The sequence below is a fragment of the Lissotriton helveticus genome, chromosome 1_1 (genome assembly GCF_964261635.1).
Source record: "Lissotriton helveticus chromosome 1_1, aLisHel1.1, whole genome shotgun sequence".
Lineage (NCBI taxonomy): Eukaryota > Metazoa > Chordata > Amphibia > Caudata > Salamandridae > Lissotriton > Lissotriton helveticus.
This window is the reverse complement of record NC_136057.1, coordinates 1899344958-1899367678: the sequence shown is the minus strand read 5'-3', so window position 1 is coordinate 1899367678 and position 22721 is coordinate 1899344958. Positions and strand designations below refer to the sequence as shown.

General features: G+C 50.1%; 1 protein-coding gene across 7 annotated transcripts in view; it reads left to right on the top strand.

Moving 5' to 3' along the window:
- Window positions 1–22721, top strand: part of SWT1 (SWT1 RNA endoribonuclease homolog) — a 1000634-nt gene that overhangs the window by 922273 nt on the left and 55640 nt on the right. For all 7 annotated transcript variants that reach the window (XM_078642786.1, XM_078642831.1, XM_078642776.1 and 4 more), the window contains one exon: window positions 9484–9551. In XM_078642786.1, the coding sequence (XP_078498912.1) occupies window positions 9484–9551 (68 nt within the window). The remainder of the gene's footprint in view (window positions 1–9483; window positions 9552–22721) is intronic.

The window sequence follows — 22721 nt, the reverse complement described above, 5'->3', positions numbered from 1 at the left end:
ACAAGTCCTGCTCCCCACCCAACATACTCTGTATTACAATATATAATGGGGAATAGGGATGAAAAAGCAGGCCCACTCACTTTGTCAGGGAGCACCACATAAATTAAAGCAGAAATATGTCATAATAAACGGTGCAACTTACAGTGACATTGATTAACTTTGTGATTGTCAATTGTCCATAAAGCATTTCATTGACCTTCCTTAACATGTTGAAATGATTCACTATTAACTTTGTCATCAATAAAGCATTTCAGCTTCAATAAACTTTGTACACAAACGTTCCTTTTACATTTAACATGTGGTAGTGCAGTGTTAGAACCCACCGAAAGCGATTCCAACTCTTCAGAGCTTTTGGGCAGAAGCCCAAGCTACATGAGTCTTGAAACCTAGAAACCCTCTCTTGGCGTTATCCCTTTAACTGCCCTTAGAAACTCAGGGCAACCTGGGGAGAAACATTTTGGGGGCTCGAATGGGAACTGCTACACTCTTGGCAGCCCACAAACACTCTGCCTGAAGTTGGTGGTCTCCTTGCCATTACTGGGGCACCACAAAGTCACAAACAGCACCCCAGGTGGTGGTTCTAGGGCATTCCTTTTGCCTGAGGCTGTGCATATTGATGAGAGGCCTTGCACTCTGAAAGGAAATGACTGTTTGTTTCCTTTTTTTATTTATCAATTATTTTACTATTGTTGCTTTGCACTGCAACAATCCTTCTTTTCTTAAATTTTTTTGATGGCCAGTTGCATCTGCCTCTCAAATTATATTCTCTCCATTTGCCAGCATCTCCCTTCTCCTGCCCATATCCATGGAGGGGAGGTCACTACTGTGTGATGTGTTCCCTGTCCACACCTTCATAGACAGCGGCACAGGCTTGGACGAGTCAGACTGTCTTGCTCCCAGGGATCTGACCTTCCCAGGAGAAGTTTTATAAACAGTATGATGGCACTCATTGTTTTTTGATTGTTGGTATTTGAGAACAGGGGCCCCAGCGTCAAAAGTGACACAAGATGCCCACTCCCAGCACCCTTGCTTGCAGCATCCCCAGGGCCATGGCCCTACCTGGTGGAGTGCTTGGACTCTGGGAAAGGAACTTTACTAGCGTCCTGGTGAAAATCTGTTCCCCAGGTGACCACAGTTCTTCCTTTATTTTCTCCTGCCCCATTGGGCCGTTTTCTACAATTTTGAAGTCATATTATTCCTGGTGGCCAGCTTTAGTCCCTAAGAGAGGTTTCTTCAGCCACCTGGCCTCTACATGTTCATACATGTGTAGGAGTGTGCTCTTTTTGCACTTCAGTTACACGCTCAGGACCTGTCTTATCCAGCGCCTGGTGTTCTTTTCCGGTGACACCCTCCGTGCCTGCCCTCTTCACATTCCATATCCACTGTGTCTACTTGAAGGGCACCCATGTGTGTCCTTCTGATAAGGGTTACCCCTTTGCAGACATAGTCATCAGAAGTTCCAGATGAAACCTTCTCCTCCAGGGTCCACCAGCAAGACCTCTGACACCCTCCACTGTCTCTCAGAGGACAAAATGGGTTCTGGAGAAGTAAAACTAAATATTTCCACCCAGGCTACGTCCAGGGTGCTCCCGCATCCTTGCATGGGTTGCGGTCTTCTTCAGGGTCTTGCAAAATCAACCTTCTCTTCTTCTCTTGCTCCTGTGCAGAGATTTTTAAGTGGGGCTAGAAATTCCAGTTGGTAGGCACCTCTGCCCATTTCTCAGATATCATCATCATTCCACCCCGTCCCAACTCTCCTGCGCAGCATTTTGGGACATTTGAAAATAGTGAAGTAGTCTGTTGAAAGATCTTCTTAGAAAACCTAAGCTTTGCTCCTAACTGCCACAGCTGGCTAGTCTCTTCCTTCCAAAACCTCAAAGGAGAGGAGCCCCTCCTGCGATTGGCTCAAGAGGTCTGGCCTTTCCTCGTTGTCCTCCTTGGGATGCGCTTTCCTGGGCGTGATGCAGTATAAAAAGTAAATATTACATACAGAGTCCGCCTGCACCCCTTCCTTTCCGAGGAATGGGTCAAGCGCTGGCAAATGGACCGGTTGCATGGAAAGGCCTTTGATCCTTCACCTAGCAAGCAGAGTAATTAATTTGCCCAGTACCGGAAACAAAAGCTTGGAATCCAATTAGAAGTTGTCAGAGAAATATGACGAATTTTCAAGTGCCATCCTACTGGCACTTGACAAAAGTGACATTGAATTTGCTGTTCAGGGCCACATTTACCATGTCATCAGTGTGCCACACTAGTCCCTAGTGCTGTACTTCGGTTTAAACTTCGCTCATTATGTATAATAACATAACATGTATTTGTAAAGTCACGTTCACCCGTGGACATCTTGATGCTGAATGACGGATGTTTATTGTTACCCAACTCGATGGTACTCATTTTATTGACCTCAGAAGAATGAAAGGCTGAGGGTATCTGTGGGTATTTGAACCTGTGACCATGAGGTCAAACACAGGCCCCTACAGTGGACGCATTAGTCCACTAAACCACCAGACCTGGCAGTCATAAACTAAGCACACACTCTCAGTTGATTTACATTATGAACGCCTACTCCCATTATAAGTCCTATTCCAGGTCTGCACCAATCACAGAAGTGTCCCTTCTAAGATAGGCTACCCGCAGATTCCAGGTTGAGCTGGACAGTACTTCCACTCTACCTGCACATATGTTCACGTACAGCCAACCCAGAGACTCTGTGCCCCAGCTTCACAGCAAAGGACCTTTTTTTAAAAGGCTGTGAGCACTAAATCCATTTTAACTGAGTTTACAGTGAGTGAGGTTACAGTGAGTGAGGTTCAGTTATTTATACCTACCGTAAAAGTTCAATAACATATTAGTTCAAAAGGGGGGGCGTGGCTTGAGCTTCGATGTGAGCAGAAGCGGTCCTCGGAGCTCCTCCGCGGCCGCCCTCTGAAGTCATTGATATTGCGGCTTAATCAGAGGCCCCACTACGGCAATAAATTGCGTAACAGCTGGTCCCTGCCTGGCGACGAGTTGGGAGCGCCGGCAAGGACGGAGGGCGGAGAAAAATGAGGTTTTCCCTCATGCTGGAGCATGCCTGAGCATGACTCAAAATGGCGGCCCGCACAGCAGAGCTGACACCAGACGGAGAGACCGGCGGCTGCAGACAGTGAGTGCCCCGGGACTGTTACTGCCTGAATGCGCTATTGTCTGGGAGGTGGAAGCGCTTTACATGGGCGTTTGACTGCAGCTGCAAGCAACGTGAGAGGTTGCACGATTCCTGGCTAGCCGGCTGTGATTGCCTGGACTCAAAATGGCGGCGAGTGGGACATCATCCACGCTGGGGTGAGGCAGCCCGCATTTGCGACTAGCTCTGTACAGGCCCAACAGTGCTGAATTGAGGTGATTGCTGAACTGTGCAGCTAAGCGGGCGGCACCCGGTGGCATTATCAGTGAGGAGCGGAGGGTTGACCAGGTGAGAGACGCTACGGAGGACTGTGTACCCCTAAGCCCTGCAGGGAGGTGGGAGCGCAAAACGCCCGAAAGACCTGGGGACTGATGAGTGACGCTAGATGGCCTGGCGCTGCCTGAGATTTCACTGAGGACACTGAGGAGAGAGCGCCTGGGAACCGGTAGGGCCCAATGAGTGTTGAGTGACACCGCGTCGGGGGCTGCTGGTAGACACTGCGCAAACAGAATTTGAGCTCCCTTGGACCGTTTGATAAGCGGGGGTGCGGACTAATGCTTAGGTGTGGATGCCTGCGTTGAGGTTCGCACTGCTGGTAGTGTGGAGGCCCAGTGCCTTGAAGAGTGGAGACCTGGGTCGGACTGCTGCAAGGGCGGAGGGGACAACAACTCCAGACGCATGGGAGCGTCCTGATGGTGTGACCGAGCAGGCACCGCACCACTGGGGCAAGCAAGGAGACCTGTCTGCACGCAGAGAGGACGAGTCTGGCTTTTAACAGTGCTGTTCCTATATAACGTCGGGGGTGGTTGCTCTGGGAGGGCCTGCTCCCAGTCAACTTGAGACTCTGGGGGTATCCACTTGGAGAAACTGTGAGGAGAGACCAGCGGCCCAACGGGTCTCTGGCGAGGACTGGGTGGCACTACCTTGGTAGGAGTACAGATACTACGCCGCCTAGCTGGAGAGGGGGAGGCTCGTAAACCCTCTTTATATTGTTAGCTTCTGTTGCCCGCAGTCTTCAAGATGGGCAGAGTGTCCAGAAAAAAGGGTTTTGAGGTCCTGCGGATGGAGGAGACAGAGCAACATACGAATGATGACACTGCCGCTGGGGGGCGAGGGCCTGGACAAACCGGAGACTCGTCATTAGGAGATATTATGCAGGCCATTGTCGATTCGCTGGAGGCGAGGATGGCTGCCGTTGGCTCGGATCTGACCCTATTGAAAGATGATCATCGAAAACTCTAAGAGAGAGTGGCGACCAACGAAACTAACATGAAAGATGTACCGGACACGGTAGCCAATCTTTGAGCCTCGCTGAAAGAAGTGGTGAATAGGGTCAAAGTGCTGGAGATGAGGGGCGCTCAAGGCGAAATAACCTCCATATCGTAGGAGTTCCGGAGCACGAGGAGGGGTCTGACACGGTTCAGTTTTTGGAAACCTGGCTGAAAACGGAGGTGGCACCAGAGGGCTTATCATCCTTTTATGCGTTGGAACGTGCACACAGGGTCCCGGCTCGTGCGCCGAAACCTGGATCTTCGCCCGCCCTTTGGTGGTGAGGCTACTGCATTACAGAGATCGAGACTTCATATTGCCTAGAGCCCGGGAACACCAGAACCTACAGATGGGGAATAGTAAGGTGATAAACTTCCCGGATTACACTCGGGAGGTGCAGCGACAGAGGGCCTCTTTCATGGCAGTCAAGCGAAAGTTGCGCCAGCTGCATCTCTCTTATGCCATGCTGTTCCCAGCCCGCCTCAGGGTGACTGCAGACTCAGATGTGCACTTCTTTCTCACCCCACAGGCTGCATGGGACTGGTTGGAATTCCGGGGCAACGCTGGAACACGTTCATCAAGATCCGCTTCTCCTCGGGCTCGGTTGTCCGATTCATCACCGTTGCAGAGACCCATCCCCCCTGCTGAACGTCAACAGGAACGTGACCGAGCAGTGCGGGCAGTGGCGGACAATAGTCAAGGTGCAGTCAGTCCGACTAGCACTGGCACAGATAATGAGAGAGCTGGGGTGGAGAGCTCGGGATCGAGCAGTGTGCTGGGACTTTCTGAAAATGAACATTCGGATGTTACCTCACAGACAGCAGATGGGTTATTTGGTGAACAGCCTGCAGGGGGTAGGAGGCACAAGATAAGCTACCAGAAGTGACACTGGGACATAAGGACCTGACTGATGTGCTGCAGGGAGAACCTACAAGCGATGCGGGCCCGATGGGTGCTTTAGTTATAACGGGGGCGGGGGCTCTGGGGCCATCGGATGCAAGTTATACAGCACCTTCTTTCTTTGGTTCTTTGTATGAATATCTTTGTTTGGATGGGGGCCTGTTCTTGTGTACCTGTCCTGGGGAATGGGAGTTGGGTAAAGTTTTAAGTTAGGGGCGGATGGGGGGGGTCAGACATGTCGCTATGGGGGCCATTTAGGGTCAGGATCTAGACTTGGAGCCATGGGTACCTCCGTAGGAATCAAAATTATGTCCTGGAATGTACGGGGGGATGCACACTATGGGCCGGCGACTCAAAATACATGCCTACCTGGTGCGGAGAGGGGTGCAAATTGCACTGCTACAAGAAACCCACTTGACGAAGTCAGAAGGGGCGGCGCTAAAGCATCATTGGAGGGGGCAGGTATTTCACACCACATATTCGGCCTATGCAAGAGGCACCTTGGTGTATGTGCGATCGGGGGTGCCATTTCAATGTGTTAGGCAGATTATCGATACCGAAGGCCGATTCACGGTGGTAGCAGGGCGGCTTGATGGCCGGGATATTGCGTTAAAAAGCAAATATGCTCCTAATATTGAACAACCTACTTTCTTGGCACAGTTATCGCAGAAATTGGCAATGGTATTGACAGGCCCTATACTCCGGCGGGGAGATTTCAATTGCATCACTGACATAGACCTGGATCGCTCTCATCCTCCGCTCCCCACACAGTTTCTGGAATACTACACTACACTATATCAAAGTAGGCTAGATCCAGGAGTTCTGGAGGAGGGAGGTTTCCTAGACATTGAACTGCTGCAGATTGAGGCGGAGGATGCAGAGAACTTGGGTCGGCCTGTGGAGTTGGGAGAGATCAGGGGAGCCATAAAGCGCATGGCCAGGAACAAAACCCCGGGCACTAATGGGTTACCGTCAGAGTTGGCCCCCCGCTGTTAACCCTCTACAGTAGATCAAAGCAAGATGGCTACCTGCCTAGCTCAACAAGGGAAGCAGTAATTGTACCCCTCAAGCCGGACAAACTGGTGTGGGACCACACAGCCTACCGCCCTCTCACGATGCTTAATCTCGATTATAAGATCTTGAGTAGTGTTCTGGCCAGTCGACTGATGGCTCACATGACGACACTTGTGCACGAGGACCAGGCTGGGTTTATTCCTTCTCGGAATACGGCCAAGAATATACGAAGGCTGTGCCAACTAGTACATGGCTCTTTGGATGAGGGGGGAGAGGCGTGCGTACTATCGATTGACATTGAAAAGGCCTTCAATAATTTGGAGTGGCCATATCTGTTTAGGGTCTTGAGGGCATTTGGCCTGGGTGAGGGGTTTGTGGTCTGAACGAAGATTCTGTATAACCTCTCGACAGCCAGGGTTCCAATGGGGACGTGATTTCTGAAGCCTGCAATGTGGGCAGGGGGACGAGACAGGGATGCCCACTGTCTCCCCTCTTGTTCGCCCGGGCTATAGAACCATTAGCTGTCCATGCCCGGTCGGGCGGTGTTACACGGGATTAGATGGGATGGGTCAGGCACACTTCATTACTCTCTATGAAGACGGCCTTTTAATGTTTCTCGTCAATGCTACTGAGGAGTTACAGGGCGCCCGAGAATTGCTGGCTAGAATGGGGCAGGTGGCGGGGCTCAAAGTTAACTGGAACAAAACGTGCCTTTTCCTGGTACATGGGGGTAGAGTTGACCCGCCAGCTGGACTGGATGTGAGATGGGAAAGCAGCTGCTTGCCTTAATTGGGAGTCTGAATTTATCATGAGCCTTCTGTCTTATTCGAAGGCAACGTGGGACGTGCATTGAGAGCCAACAGGAGTAATTTTGATTTTTGGGGAACCCTGCCTTTGTCAGTAGCGGGGAGAGTGGCGTTGCTAAAGATGGTGACCCTGCCTCGTCTACTTTACTATTTTGGAGCGCTGCCACTTTGGGTCCCTGGAAAATATTTTGCCCAACTAAATACCATGGCTACGGGTTTTTTGTGGGGCTCAGGGAGGCGTAGAGTGGCGCTGAACACTATGATGCGCCCTAGGCAGAAGGGAGGGTTCGCAGCTCCTGATTTTGAGGCATATTATCACGCGACCCAATTTCAATCGTACTCATGGTGGATGGCGGGGAAGCTGAGGGCAGAGGAGAACCAGAGGGATATGCACCTGGGCCTTCACCAGCTCGCTCGGACTCTTCTCCAGCTGCCGTTACGTGAAAGAGAGGTGCCGAGAGATTTATGGGTGGTGCGTCAATGCTGGAGAATTAAGGTGGAGCCCCCGCACACACCTGAGATACCGTTATGGCTCTGTGAGGTGTTACCACATGGAGGGGATTGGCAAAGGTTGCGAGGCTGGGAAGACCCGGGGATATCGGGGACCTCTATGAAGATGGTATCCTCATACCCTTTCTAGATCTCATGGAAAGATATGAAATACCCAGACAAGACTTTCGCTTACATGTGGCATTGATGGCAGCCATTCGTAAACACTGGAAGAAAGGGGTGGAGGAGCCGCAGACGTTTCTACCTTGTCAGTACGTGGTCAGTTCAGCGGGGAAGGTCAAGGCAGTCACCTGTCTATATAAGAGAATCATGCAGGGGTCCAGAACTCCTTTAGAGGGGCTGCGCATTAAATGGGAAGCGGATCTGGGGACACCTATAGAAGAAAAGCTGTGGGAGATGTTGATGGAACGGGCATGGAAATGTTCCCGGAACGCGAGATTTTAACGAATACAATTTTACGTGTTCCATCGAGCGTACCTCACTCCTCTCAAAATTAATGAGTTTTTTGGATCCCGTACTGCCTGTCCGTGGTGCAAACTGGAAAATGCCGCATTTCTCCACATGCTCTGGGAATGTCCACTGTTACACAGGTTTTGGGAGGAGGTCATGACCAGACTGAAAGAGGTAACGGATCGGATAGGGATATACAGCTGACCCCAGGTGGTTGTCTGCTACACTGGTTTCCCCACACTGCCTATAATAAGCTCACCAGTAAATTCATAGACTTGGGATTAGTCCTAGCTAAAAGAGAGATTACTAGCCATTGGAAAGCGGTCACTATACCTAATGCAGCGCGATGGCTGCGGGAATTTATAAAGTGGGCGGATTATGAGGGGATCTTCCAATTACAAAAGGCTCGGAGAACCAATAATTACAAATTGCTGGAAGCGGCTAGGGCCTGGATAGCGATGTTGGACCTGCTCAAGAATCCGACTGACGACGATGTGCATGCTGTGTGACATAGGGGATAAGGGAGGGGAGCGACATGTCTGACGGGAGGGAGGAGGGAGAACCTATGGGGGGAGGAGGGAAGGGAGGGAGTTGTTGTTTTTTGTTAGTTGCTTTATAAGGTGTGAGGAGGAAAGACTATGAACAAGCCCAGAGCAACATGGACTTGACGTCCAGGATAGAATTGAAGGGAGTAATGGCATAGACAATCACGCTGTATGGACAACACTCATGAAGAAGTCGGCGTTGAGGTTTAGACCGGGGTTGGACAGACTGCGAATTTGCCGTATATTAAGCAGTATATGCCTGAATATAATATGTAATTGAAGTGTAATAACTCAAGTGATTGAAAATATGAATTAAGTTTGTTTACAAAAAAAAACAAATAAACATAGTAGTTCAAAAGCAAAACATCCAGGGTGTTAAATGGGTCAGAATCCATTTTACTACAATATACATATACAGTTTTGTATTGAATAATAAACACATGAAATAAAAAATAAAATAGAAATAAATAACAAAGTACTGAGGTTCAAATGTGATGTCATTGGCCACTTTGCATTAACGTTAATGCATTTTCAGGTATAGTGTCCACTCAAAAAAACATTTCCTTTAGGACCAAGTGGCTGTTAGTTCCAGGCTAAAGTCACACTTATTTTCCAGCTGTCCAATGCATCCTCCATATGTCCTCACAGAGTGTACTTGATGATATTTACTGTATTCAGTATAGTGCTTCATAATTAAAACTGTATTGCATTATGTTGCTGAGTACCAGTTAGCTGCATACTTAAGCTGTTGCCTTCGTACAGGCTAATGCTTTCTTGGTTTTGTTATTCAGTTTTAAACTGCACTCAACAGTGGTGTCTTTTTCAGATTCATGTTGCAGACTTCAAGTTTTCTGCTGTGGAACTTTATGAGTGCTTGTCTCGGAATGAGTACAGGTAAATTGCACAGGCTGTGCATTATATTTCTAATGCTATAATTAGTATTGCTTTGTGATGTTCTTTATGGAAAATGTCATCTTTGTTAACCGCTTCCGTGGGGCAGGAGTTCCAGCCCTGTGCTGGACATTCCAATCGCGGGCGTGGTTGTGACGGAACCATTCCGTCATCAGCACAGCCCAACCGTGACTCATGACGGAAATGTTCCGTCACGAGCATGGAAGGGGTTAATACGTTTGTTGTATTCTGCAGAATTAATTTAGGATGTTTGAACACAAGCCTCTACATTTTGACTCCTCTTCCTAGGCAATAAAACTCACCAGCCTTAGTATAAGAAATTGGATTATTATTGGGGGTGGATGACTACTCACTTCAAGAAATATCCACAATCCTTGTCAGGGTGAACCCCCATGTCATAAAATCTGAGACTTCTAGCTGCAGATTCTTTTCTTTTGAATTTCCCAGGCATCAGGATGAACCCGGAAACTTTTGCTGAGCCTTACCCCTTGCATGCAACTTCGGGTGACTCCATTCGGCTCCACGTGGCATCAGTTATGAAGTCACAGTACCTATATAGGCGCCACCCAGGCACACGGATGTCAATTCTTTTCTTTCCGTGCCAGTTAAGCGCCGGTGCAGAAAGAGCTACCCCTCTGTCACTTTTTGACAGGCTTTTCTTAACTTTTTGTCGAATTCAAAAGTGTGTGAGGAGGTCTTAGATGAAGACAGGGTTCAAGCCATGCAGTGTCTGTCAACACATGATGTCGGTTACCGACCCCCACCTTGTCTGCCTCTGGTGTCTCGAGTGCGATCATGATTCAAAATCCTACTCGGATTGCTGGGCGTTGGCTCCGAAGGCCTTGTGGGAGCGGGCTATGAAGCTCCTTGCAACCCGGCAGTTGACACTGTCCAGCGAGACGTCGTGGAGATCATGGGCCCAATTGAAGAAGAGAAGGTCGCAGGGCCGCTCTTGGAGACTAGAGTCCTCTTCCTTCCACTCAGGGTCTTCGGGACACTCGGGGAAGAGGCACAAGAAGAAGAAAAATTCCAAACCTTGGCTGTCATCCGTCGATAACAGAGGTAAGGACCACTGATGCTCTAGGCACGGTCCTGCGAAGTCGGAGCCAGGGTAGACTTTGCTCCTCCCTCCCTTTCTGGGAGCCGGAGTGACCCCGCTAAAATTCAAGAATTTTACGAGGCCATGCACTGCATATTTGAGCAGGCCCAACCCTCTGTTGAGCCTTCAGGCCGAGCAGAGTCGAAAGGGGCTCCATCGGATTCGACACTGTCTGCTCTGGAGACTGTGCCAGTGGGACCTCGAGGACCTGATCCAGGTTGACGCTGGTCATGCCATCACGGTCTCCCCCTGCGTTGTTCCGGACGTCGGTGCCTCCAGTGCCCACGGGTGGCACCAGCCACATCCATATCCCGGACGACATGGAGTCGGAAAAGTGTCGCTCAACGCCGATTCCGGTGCTGATTGAACCCAGGGGTTCTATGTTGTCATCTGAGCACTTAAAAAATGTGTTCGGCTCGGGAGAGGAATGAGGGGTCTATGGACCCTTTGGAACACAAGGTTGACCCTGCAGAACAGTTGGACTGGTATGGGGAACTTGGAGAAGCAAGTGGACTGGGCACCTCTATAGATACTGGCATGCTCTCTCCACCAACTGTGGCAACGGAGGAGGGGGCATCCTATGCCATGGTGGTTAAAAGGAGTAGCTGCGGTCCTCGGACTAGAGCTGCCCCCCTTCATTTCAGGAGTAATCTTCTGACTGAAGTGCTTCAGCCTGGGGCTTCCACCTCCGAATCCCTTTTGCCCTTTAACGAAGCATTGACCGATGTCCTTCTGGGCATGTGGTCTAAGCCTAGCACAGGGGCTCCTGTGAATAGGACAATTGCACACCGCCATCACCCAGTGCCGAGTAACCCAAAGTTCCTCAGCACCACCCTACCCCAGAAAGTTTGGTGGTGCAGGCCTCTACATACCAGGGCGCGTTTCCTTCTGCCCCTCTGGATAGGGAATCCAAGAGGCTGGATTCATTTGGAAAGAAGATGTTTTCTTCCTCCGTCCTGGCATTGTGGTCGGTAAATACTTATTGGGCCGTTTATCCCACTCCCTTTGGAAGACAGTTGCGTAATTGCTGCTACAAGTCCCGGAGGAGGCCTGGGCTGTGCTCTCCCAAGCAGGTAAGGACAGGAGAGATGCGGCAAAATTCACCATATGGTGTGCCCTTGATATGATGGATTCACTGGGCAGATCGATTTCCACAACAGTGGCCTTGAGGTGCCACGCCTGGTTTAGGACAATTGGTTTCTTGTGCGATGTCCAGGCCAATTTGATGGACATGCCCTATGATGGAACCCGTCTTTTTGGGGAAAAGGCAGATTTGGCCCAATGAGGTTCAAGGACTCTCAAGGTACGGCCAGATCCTTGAGCCTCTCTTCTACTCCTCGTGGCTAGTCTACATTTTCGCCCTTTTGTGGCAACGGAAGGGGTTTCCAGCCACGTCAGTCCTATCCCATCCACTGAGCAGGTTTCCCAAGCCGTGTTGGGCCGTGGGCGCAGTTCATTCTGACCTAGCAATGGAAGTCCAAGGTAGTCGGCCACCCTGCCCTCGGCAGCCGCAGCCTCCAAGCACTCCTAGTCTGAATCTGCAGGAGCACACCACTCCAGTTGGTGGGAGAATCCATCATCATCTCCCCCACTGGAGGCCCTCAAAATCGGACAAGTGGGTCTTGTGGATCATTCAGGAGGGCTATTCTCTGCCTTTCCTTTCTTTTCCTCCTCCCATTCTGCCAAATCCGGAACGGCTGATGGAGGATCATCTGAAATTTCTCCAGGAGGAAGTTACAGCTCTCTTGGCCAAGGGAGCTATAGAAAGGGTTCTGGTTACAGAAGTAGGCAGTGAATGCTACTTTCTGATTCCTAAGAAGAACAAAGGGTTGCGGCCCATTTTAGATCTTCGGACTGTCAGTCTCTTCCTCAAGCAGGAGTTCTCTCTAGCTTAGTTCTTGTCTGCCCTAGACCAAAAAGACTACTTTGGACCTGAAGGATGGGTATTTCCACATCCCCATCCTGCTAGGCCACAGGCGTTACCTGCGGTTCAAGGTAGGTCACAAGCACTTTGTTTACCCTGCTCCACTTCGGCCTTTCCAGTTACCCTTGAGTGCTCATCAAGGTGATGGCGGGGGTCTCAGGTCATCTGCGCAGGTTAGAGGTATCAGTCTTCCCCTACCTTGACGGCTGGCTATTGAAAGCGTCCTCGCCCCAGGCTGTCGTCTCCCACCTTCAGACTACGGCGAACTTCCTACATTCGCCAAAGTCACACCTGACTCCTTCTCAGATGCTGCCTTTCATCGGAGCTGTTCTGGACACAGTGCAGTTTCGGGCCTATCCTCCCAAGCAGTGAGTCCAGGATATTCAGGTTATGATTCCGATATTTCAGCCTCTATCCTGGATTTTGGTGAGACTGACTGAGGCTGTTGGGCCTCATGGCCACATTCATCCTGTTAGTAAAGCATGCCAGGTGGTGTATGCGGGCTATGCAGTGGAACCTGAAGTTCAAACGGGCACAGCATTGAAGAAATCTCACTGACGTGGTCCAGGTCTTGGAAGGAACTGCAAGAGATCTGCAGTGGTGGTTGACAAACCGCGATTGGGTCAGTGGGAGACCCCTCTCCCTTCCCCAGCCATAGCTCACATTCGTGACAGATGCGTCACTTCTGGGATGGGGTGGCCATCTGGGAGAAGTGGAGATCAGGTCTCCGGCTGAGTTGGGCTCCACATCAATTTGTTGGAGCTTCAAGTGATTCGGTAGGCATTGAAGGCATTTCTTCCCTCTGTTAAGGGGAAGTTAGTGCAGGTGTTCACGGACAACACCACCACCATGTGGTACTGCAACAAGCAGGGCGGAGTCGGCTCGCGGACCCTTTGTCCAGAGGCCCTGCATCTCTGGACATGGCTGGAACATCAGGGCATAACCCTGGTGGTTCAACACCTGGCAGGTTCTCTGAACACCAGGGCAGATTAACTCAGCTGTCGATGCCTAGCGGATCGCATCTCCAGTCGGAGGTGGCGCAAGGTCTCTTTCATCAGTGGGGAGAACCTTGGTTAGATTTCTTCGCCTCTGAAGAGAACGCACAGTGTGAGCAGAAAAAAACACTGCACGCTGGAGTTTGCAAGGCGGCTATTGATCGGCGATGCCTTTAGGCGCGAGAGGAGCTTAGGCCTGCTGTATGCCTTTCCGCCCATCCCACTCCTGCCCAGGGTTCTGAAGAAGATCAGAAGCGACTGGGCCCAAGTCATCCTTGTGGCTCCAGACTGGGCAAGGAAATTCTCGTATTCAGTGCTTCTGAAGATGAGCATCGATCCTCCGATCAGGCTGCGTCTTCGGGAGGATCTTCTGCAGAAGGGGAGGGTTCTCCACCCGAATCCGTCAACTCTGCGTCTCCATGCACGGAAATTGAGCAGCTGCAGTTAACGACTTTTGACCTTCCCCCTGAAGTATGTAACGTTATTTTGGTGGCTAGGCGGCCCTCCACTAAGACGGTATACATCTGCTGTTAGCAGAATTTTTTTATATAGTACAGAAAGTTCTATTGACCCTCTTTCTGCTTCTCTTTCCACTGTTCTTCTATTCATCCTAATCCTTGCCCAACAGGGGTCTGCTTTGGGATCTCTCAAGGGCCATCCTTCTTGCTGTGTCTGCTCTTTTGCGGCTGCCTGACAAAAGCTCTCTCTTCAAGTCTCTAATTGTAAATAGGTTTTTAAAGGTGAAGGCGCACTTGTTTCCGCCTACGCCCTTTGTTATGCCGCAGTGAGAACTTAATTTGGTCCTTACTTACTTGTGCTCCCTTTGAACCTTTACACAACTGTCCCCTCAGGCTGCTTACCTCCAAGACATCCTTTTTAGTGGCGATTGCATCTGCCTGGAGGGTGAGTGAGTTGCAGGTGTTGTCTTGTACACCTCCCTACATGATGTCTTTTCCAGACAACCTGGTGCTTCGCACCCGTGCATAATTCTTGCCTAAGGTTGTGACCCCATTCCATCTTCTGGGTCAATCTATCACGCTGCCCACCTTCTTTGCTCCCCCTGATCCCTCTAGGGAAAAGGAGCGTCTCCACCGACTAGACCCAAAAAGAGCATTGTCGTTCTACCTTGCCTGCACAAAAGAGTTCCGGGTGGACGAGCAACTCTTTATGGAGTACATGGGAGCTAAGAAGAAGCGGCCGGTGCAGAAAAGGACCATCTCTCGCTGGGTCATTCTCTGCATTAAGATCTGCTATACTCTGGCCAAGAAGCAGCCCCCTGAGGAATTAAGGGCTCATTCCACTTGGGGAAAGGCTGCAACTTCAGCCTTGGCTCGAGGTATCCCACATCTGTCTGGCGCCAACGGGCTTCCTTGCACACGTTTGCCAAGCACTACTGCCTGGACATTCAGATCCGCAGGGACAGACATTTTGCCCATTCGTTCCTGCAGGACTTCCTGGTGTAAGGGATTGGTCCGCAGTCCACCGCCGGGATGGTATGGCTTGAGTATCTAATTCAAAGGTAAGGAATCTGCAGCTAGAAATCTATAAGAAGAACAAGATACCTTTGGTAATGCATTATCTGGTAGAGACTGTATCTAGCTGCAGATTCCTTGCAGCTCCATCCATGCCTCCCCGCTTTGCGGACTAATTTTGTAGGACTAGGGTTACTCTATTTTTCAGGGCCCCAGTTTTGTACCGACTACGTCAGTTACTTCATGGCTATGCGCTTCTGGCATGGAAAACATGAAAAGTACTGATGTACGCGTGCCTTGGTGGCACCTATATAGGTCCTGCGACATCATAACCAACGTTGCCGATGATGTCACGTGGAGCCGAATGGAGCCACCTGACTGCGCGTGCAAGGGGTATTGCTCAGCAAAGGTTTCCGGATCCAGCCTGACAGCTGGGAAGTTCAAAGGTAAGGAAGTTGTAGCTAGATAGAGTTTCTACCATATAATGCATTACTGAAGGTAAGTAACTTGTTCAATATCATGACCCCCAACCCCGTTGTAGCTATGGCACAGAGCAGACAAGTTTTACTTGGGGCAATGTGGACAGTATTTATGCTGTACCAAAACAGCAATAAAGTCAAAATGTAATAAAAACCCCAACCCAGACTAGAAACCTAGAGCTTAATTACAACAAAAACAAAAAGGGGAAACAGAGTTATGATTGTTTAAAGTTTTGAGTCGTACTAACAGCAATAGCACAAAGCTCCAATCATATTCAATGGTCCTTATAGACTGGGAACTAGGTGGAATTTCAGGCTTACTGTGATGGAGCACAGGTCGGATACATGAATGAGGTTCACCTTGGTCAAAGATGTTACCTTCTAACTTATGGCCTGACTTAATTGTGGTTTGTACTCCGTTAGGGTCCGTCCTTCAGACTTCTCTAATCATTGGCAGGAACCACCATCACGAAGGTTCATGGCAATATGTTAAAAGTTTGGTGAACAGCTCATTCAAACATGAAGGCTGCCTGTCAAACTTTTAATAGTTGTCTCCTATGGTGTAGGGGGGTTATTATTATTTTTTTTATTGTCCCTCACCACAAGGTTTTACTTGGAGGTGGCGAACAGCAAAAAAAAATAGATATAACACTGGCCACTCGAAATCTGGCTGATATAAACCTCCAATGGCCTGTATTCTGTTAGTCATTGGAGGAGTATGTCAGCGATGGAGCCGGAGTAGGCTTTCTCATTGAAATACTTATGGTCCACCCACATGTAATTCGGGTGGGTAGGCGGTACACAGTCACAGTTGCAACAGAGTACCCTATCTGCCAACTCTAAATCATGCCCTTAGTCTGTTAAACCCCAATCAATCACAGAAGTACACTTTTAATGCATCCAGGACCTCACGGGGGGCAATTAGAGACTTAAAGGGTGTCGGCAGAGGCAAGCCGCAGGGTCCAGTTCAAGTCCAGTTGCCACTGGTCAACAGTGTACTTCCAGGAAAAGGCCTCTTGCAGCTTGATTTCTCCCTGTAGCCACACAAGAGGGCAGCCAACTGACACTTGGAGTCAACTTGTTTGTCCTAAGTACAAGAGGCAGCAGGTCCAATCCTTCAGGGTTCTTTTTGGGCCACAGACAGCATATCCAGTCCTCTTCTGTTCTTCCACAGGTCTAGAAAGTGCTCTGAAGTGGCTGCCTGGAGGTGCCATATTTATGCCTTTCACTAGCTAGTGGATGGGAATGACTACTTAGCACGCCCCGAACAATTGGGCAATAGTTCCCCCACTTTTGCAGCAGTTTCTGTTTGCGTTACTGTACACAGGTTCAAAATGCCATGTGTCTGGGCATTTTCAAGACAGTGAAAGTACTATGGTAATCTGTGTGTCCTCCCAGATCTTACACTAAAAGGCAGTTTGAGACAGGCAGTTTGAGGAAGGCGCTGTACCCACAGCAAACCCAGACACAGAAGACTGGTAGGTAAAAAGCAGGGTCCTATAGCAGCCAGGCAAAGGACATACAAGAATTGTTTTGCCATCCTGTACTTTCCTTTTCAAGTGTGCACTAAGTGTTAAATATAGCTATACCTGTCAAGCAGTATTTGACACTATAGTGTCTAAAAAGCACATGCACAGCTCCCACCCTGCATATTCTGTTTAGTTCAAGCCTATTGTTTGCTCCTGGGAGGTATTTCTCACCTTTTTGCACACCTATTCAAAGCTGAGCAAAGCCTGAGACCTGGCAGGGGGTTAGGCTAATTAGCCTTCTGACCGTTCAGGCAGGTAAATGGCAACTTTCTAAAAGTTACCTTTCATTAATATGTATTACATATCCCACTTCACCATTGAATTGGATTTTTATTAACTAGTTAAAATAGTGGTTTATTTTTTTCTGGCTGCTCCCATTCCCTAGATAGGAGGTTTTTACTGCAACAGTCATCCGTGTTTGCTTTGCCACTAGTGATGGCACAGTAGGTGCAGCTGAGGCATTAACTTCCAGGCCTTGGATATACTTTGCCCAGCATATACTAGGGCCTCATAGGGAGGTCAAATATACCAATTAGGAATAGACCAATTCAACCATATTTAAATGGGGAGCAAAGGCATTTTACTGCCAGTGCTTTGGATAAACAATTGCTAAATGATCCTGTAACATCCTGCGTGGAAAAAAAGGGGATATATATGAAAAAAGTAAGCATATTGAGGAGGAACATCACAGATCAAGGAAAGAGAAAACATGTTATACAGATCCTCTTGGTCACTGAAAAGGAAGGCACTAACTGAAAATTGTATGTATTTAAATAAATATGTTTAACCAGTAAGAGAATACAGAAATGTTTTCGCTGTCCTATATAGCTACTATGATGTGATAAAGATACAAAGTAAGGAAAAAACAAGAAAGTGGGAGGTTGCAGATGAAGTAGTGGGCTTCATTAAGTGAAAACCTGCAAATATGAAAAAAACTTAACGGTTTTGAATGTTGATATAAAACTAACCTAAACACAAACCTGTAAACCTGTAAATACATCCAGAGTTGGTAGTATAAATGTAAATAGCTTAATGGAAACAAAGGAAAGAAGCACACACCATAAACATATATTGATGTGTCTAAGAATAAAATACCAAAACTTACAGTCGAGCACACAAGTAGATTTATAAAGACAGAGTTCCCAGGTTTCTAATAAAATGCTAACTTGCTGTAGGAGGCTGCTTAGTATATGTAGGTGCTCACTTATGTAATTATGCGATACCACAGGTCGCAGCAGGTCGCTCCCCTCGCTGCTGCACGGCTCTGCCTGCATTGATTTTGCCTATTCTTGTATTTTTCCCCTGTGCCTTACTTGCTTTTTTGCCCAGACTTGTTTTTATTCATCTATGCCTGTACTTGCTTTCTTGCCCAGACTTGTTTTTATTACTCTGTGCCTGAACTTGCTTTTGTTCCCAGACTTGTTTTTATTCCTCTGTGCCTAACTTGCTTTCTTGCCCAGACTTGTTTTTATTCCTCTGTGACTAACTTGCTTTCTTGCCCAGACTTGTTTTTATTCCTCTGTGCCTGTACTTGCTTTCTTGCCCAGACTTGTTTTTATTCCTCTGTGCCTGTACTTGTTTTCTTGCCTAAACTTGTTTTTCCTTCCTGTGCCCAGTTCTCCCGTGGCCCCGCCCATTTTTCCCGCTGCTGCGTCCCTGCGGCCCCGCCCCCTGCAATCCCATTCGCCGCCCCGCTTCCGCCTCCCAGCTGCTCCTCCCTCCCACATCCCCTCATGTGGAGGCCACACAGTGGCGCCTTCGGCGCGCCTAAGGCAAGCCTGTATGCGCCCGTCCGTGCCTGGACTGCGCCCAGCGCCAGGACCCCGCGAACGCCATGATGCCCGACACCGCTACAATGCCAGAACCCTCCACGCACTCAACACCGGACGATCACACACCTGCTTCCTGGCGGCCCCGAAGCGCACCCACGGAAGTTTCACCTGCCGGAACTGCAACTTCACAAGCATCCGACCCACCATGCTGCTGACCAGGAAAGAACCCAACCACCTGAGATGCATCGTTCTCAACACCCGCTCCGCCCGCAAACACGCCGTTGAACTCTGGGACCTACTCGACTCAACCTCCTCAGACGTCGCCTTCCTAACGGAGACCTGGCTGAACCCCGCCTCGGCACCCGACATAGCCATAGCCATAGCCTTCCTGGAAGGCTACAAGATCACCCGCAGGGACCGCATCAACGAAGCAGGAGGAGGAATCGCCATCGTCCATGGGAACACTCTCAGAGTCTCGACCAACACTGATGACACCCTCAGCACCGCCGAACACCTGCACTTCCAGAGCCACACCGACCCCAACACCACCCTTAGAGAAACCCTCATCTGCAGACCCCCCGGATCCTGACCACAGTTCAGCGACTCCATCGCCGACTTCTTCAGCACACACACCCTCGCCTCCACGGACTACATCTTCCTCGGGGACCTGAACTTCCACCTCGAGGACAACAACGACACCAACTCCACCACCCTGATCGACAACCTAGCCAATCTCGGACTCAGACAACTCATCACAACACCCACCCACTCCACCGGTCACACGCTTGACCCCATCTTCTCCGCAAGCCCCCATGTCTCCTTCAACCACACCACCGAACTCTACTGGACCGAAAAACTGCTGCATCCACTTCATCTTCAAGAAACCCACCACACACCACCGCACCAAACAGATGCCTCGCTGCTGCTGGAGCAAAGCCACCAAAGACCAGCTAACCACCACCTTCGCCCAGAGCCCACCCACCGACCCCGACACCACCGCTCGCAACCTCAGACAGTGGATCAATGACTGTGCCAACACCCTCGCCCCGATCAAGAAACCCTCCAACAGTCACACCAACAAGAAAGCCAGCTGGTTCACTGAAGACCTCTTGGCCTCCAAGCAAACCTGCCGAAAGCTGGAGAAGATCTAGTTCTGTGAACGAACACCGGACAGCCACGCAGCCCACAAGAAGCCACCCGCAGACACCATCACCTCACCAGATGCGCCAAAAGGGCCTCCTTCAAAGACCGCCTAGACAACAATGCGCACAACAGCAGAGAGCTCTTCAACATCTTGAAGGAACTCTCCAACCCCAGCTCCAACACCAAAGACGTCCCACCCTCGCAAAACCTGTGCGACTCGCTGGCCACCTTCTTCTACCGCAAGATCGCAGACATCCACGACAGCTTCAACGCCACGACCGCCCGACAACCACTGAGACCTCCGCCCCCACATCCGCACCAACCGCCTGTTCTTCTGGACCCACATCAACAAGGTTGACACCATCAAGATCATGAACACCATCCACTCCGGATCACCGTCAGACCTATGCCCACACCACATCTTTAACAAAGCCAGCATAGCCATTGCACCTCATCTCCGGAAAGTCATCAGCACCTCCTTCGAGACAGCAACCTTCCCGGAGAGCTGGAAGCACGCCGAGATCAACACCTTACTCAAGAAACCCAAGGCGGACCCCAACGACCTCAAGAACTTTCGGCCCATCTCCCTGCTCCCGTTCCAGGCAAAGGTCATCAAGAAGACCGCCAACGAACAACTGACCCACTACCTCGAGGAGAACAACTTCCTGGACCCTTCCCAGTCCGGGTTCCGCAGCAACCACAGCACCAAGACTGTCTTCATCGCCGCCACCGATGACATCAAGTCCCTGCTGGACAACAGAGAAACGAGGGCCCTCATCCTCCTGGACCTGTCAGCTGCCTTCAACCCGGTCTGCCACCACACACTACGAACACGCCTCCACAGCGACGGGATCCAAGCGGAGGCCTTGGACTGAACCACCTCCTTCCTTTCCGGCAGAACACAGAGCGTCCGCCTTCCCCCCTTCCGCTCCGAAGCCACCAAGATCATCTGCGGCGTACTCCAGGGCTCATCCCTCAGCCCAACTCTGTTTAACATCTACATGGCACCGCTCACCCACGTCGCCTGTCGGCACGACCTCAACATCATCTCCTACACCGATGACACCCAGCTGATCCTCTCCCTCACCAAGGACCCCCACACCGCCAAAACCAATTTTCACAAAGAAATGAAGTCTGTCGCTGAATGGATGAGGAACAGCCGACTGATGCTGAACTCGGACAAGAGGAGGTCCTCATCCTTGGATCCACCCATTCAGCCTGGGACGACTCCTGGTGGCCGACCGCACTGGGAACCGCTCCAACACCCACCGACCACGCACGCAACCTAGGGGTCATCCTCGACTCCACCCTCTCCATGACTAAACAGGTCAACGCCGTCTCCTCCTCCTGCTTCAAAACCCTCTGCATGCTCTGCAGGATCTACAAGTGGACCCCCACTGAAATGAGAAGAACAGTCACCCAGGCCCTCGTCAGCAGCAGGTTGGACTACAGAAACGCCCTCTACGCAGGAGCCTCGGCCAAACTCCTGAGACGTCTTCAACGCATCCAGAATGCCTCTGCACGCCTGATCCTCGACATCCCTTGCCGCAGCCACATCACACCCCACCTGAGAGACCTGCACTGGCACCCGGTCAACAAGAGGATAAACTTCAAGCTCCTCACCCATGCACACAAGGCACTCCACAACACCGGGCCAACGTACCTCAACAGACAACTCCGCTTCTACACCCTCACCCGCCAGCTCTGCTCCGCCACCCTCACCACAGTCCCCCGCTTCCGAAGAGCTCAATCTGGCGGCAGATCGTTCTCCCACCTCGCTGCTAAGACCTGGAATACCCTCCTCATCCACCTACGGCAGACCCAAGAACTGCTGACCTTCAGAACACTCCTCAAGACCTGTCTTTTCAAGCAGTAGCAGCATTCCCCACCCCAGCGCATTGAGACCCTCACGGGTGAGTAGTGCGCTTTACAAATGATATGATTGATTGATTGATGATGGACGGAGCGTTTGAGCAAATCAAACACTCACCCCCAGTCAACTGATCTGGGTTTAATCCATCATCATTCTTTTGCTCACTCCACCACCCCAGTTCAGACATGGCCATATGCAAATCAGTATGACCCTGTGCCAAATGGGAACAGTCCAGCCCGAACTGCCAAGCCATGTCTTCCCTGGACCGGAAACAAGCATCCTGGGACCGGTTTCTGGCTAATCAGCCGTCATCAGTCAGGCTAGCTTGAATCCAGTGGCAAAGTGAGCAAGGGACCCACGTCTGGACATACCCTGCCAACTTAGGGTGAACACAACGATACCAAAGGGGGTGATCCCCTTTGGTTTTACTTATGTAATTATACCACCCTGCACTAATCCAGAAAACCCTTATGGTGATTTTAGTCATCTTAGACAACCTTTGAAAGCTCTAAGTGGCAGCTGTGGAAAAGGAGTGTAAAGTAGCTTGTTTTACCAGTACTTAATCTTATGATATAGGCTAAGTGAAAAAGAACCACTCAGTGTAGTTATAAAAATATGAATTTATTAATGCAATATCTCCTACCCGGCGATATAATCACAGTACACATAATACCTTGGAACTAGAACACTTAAGTAGCACAAACACACAGTGGTCTCCAGGGGGAGACCAAATCATATACTAAAATATTGGAAACTTAACCACAACTTAAGGCAAAATGGACCCGGAAGACGTAGAAGAGCTGGGGACCCAAGGAACCACCCAAGGTGAATATCTAGGAACCCCACGGAGGCCATGTGCACAGTGG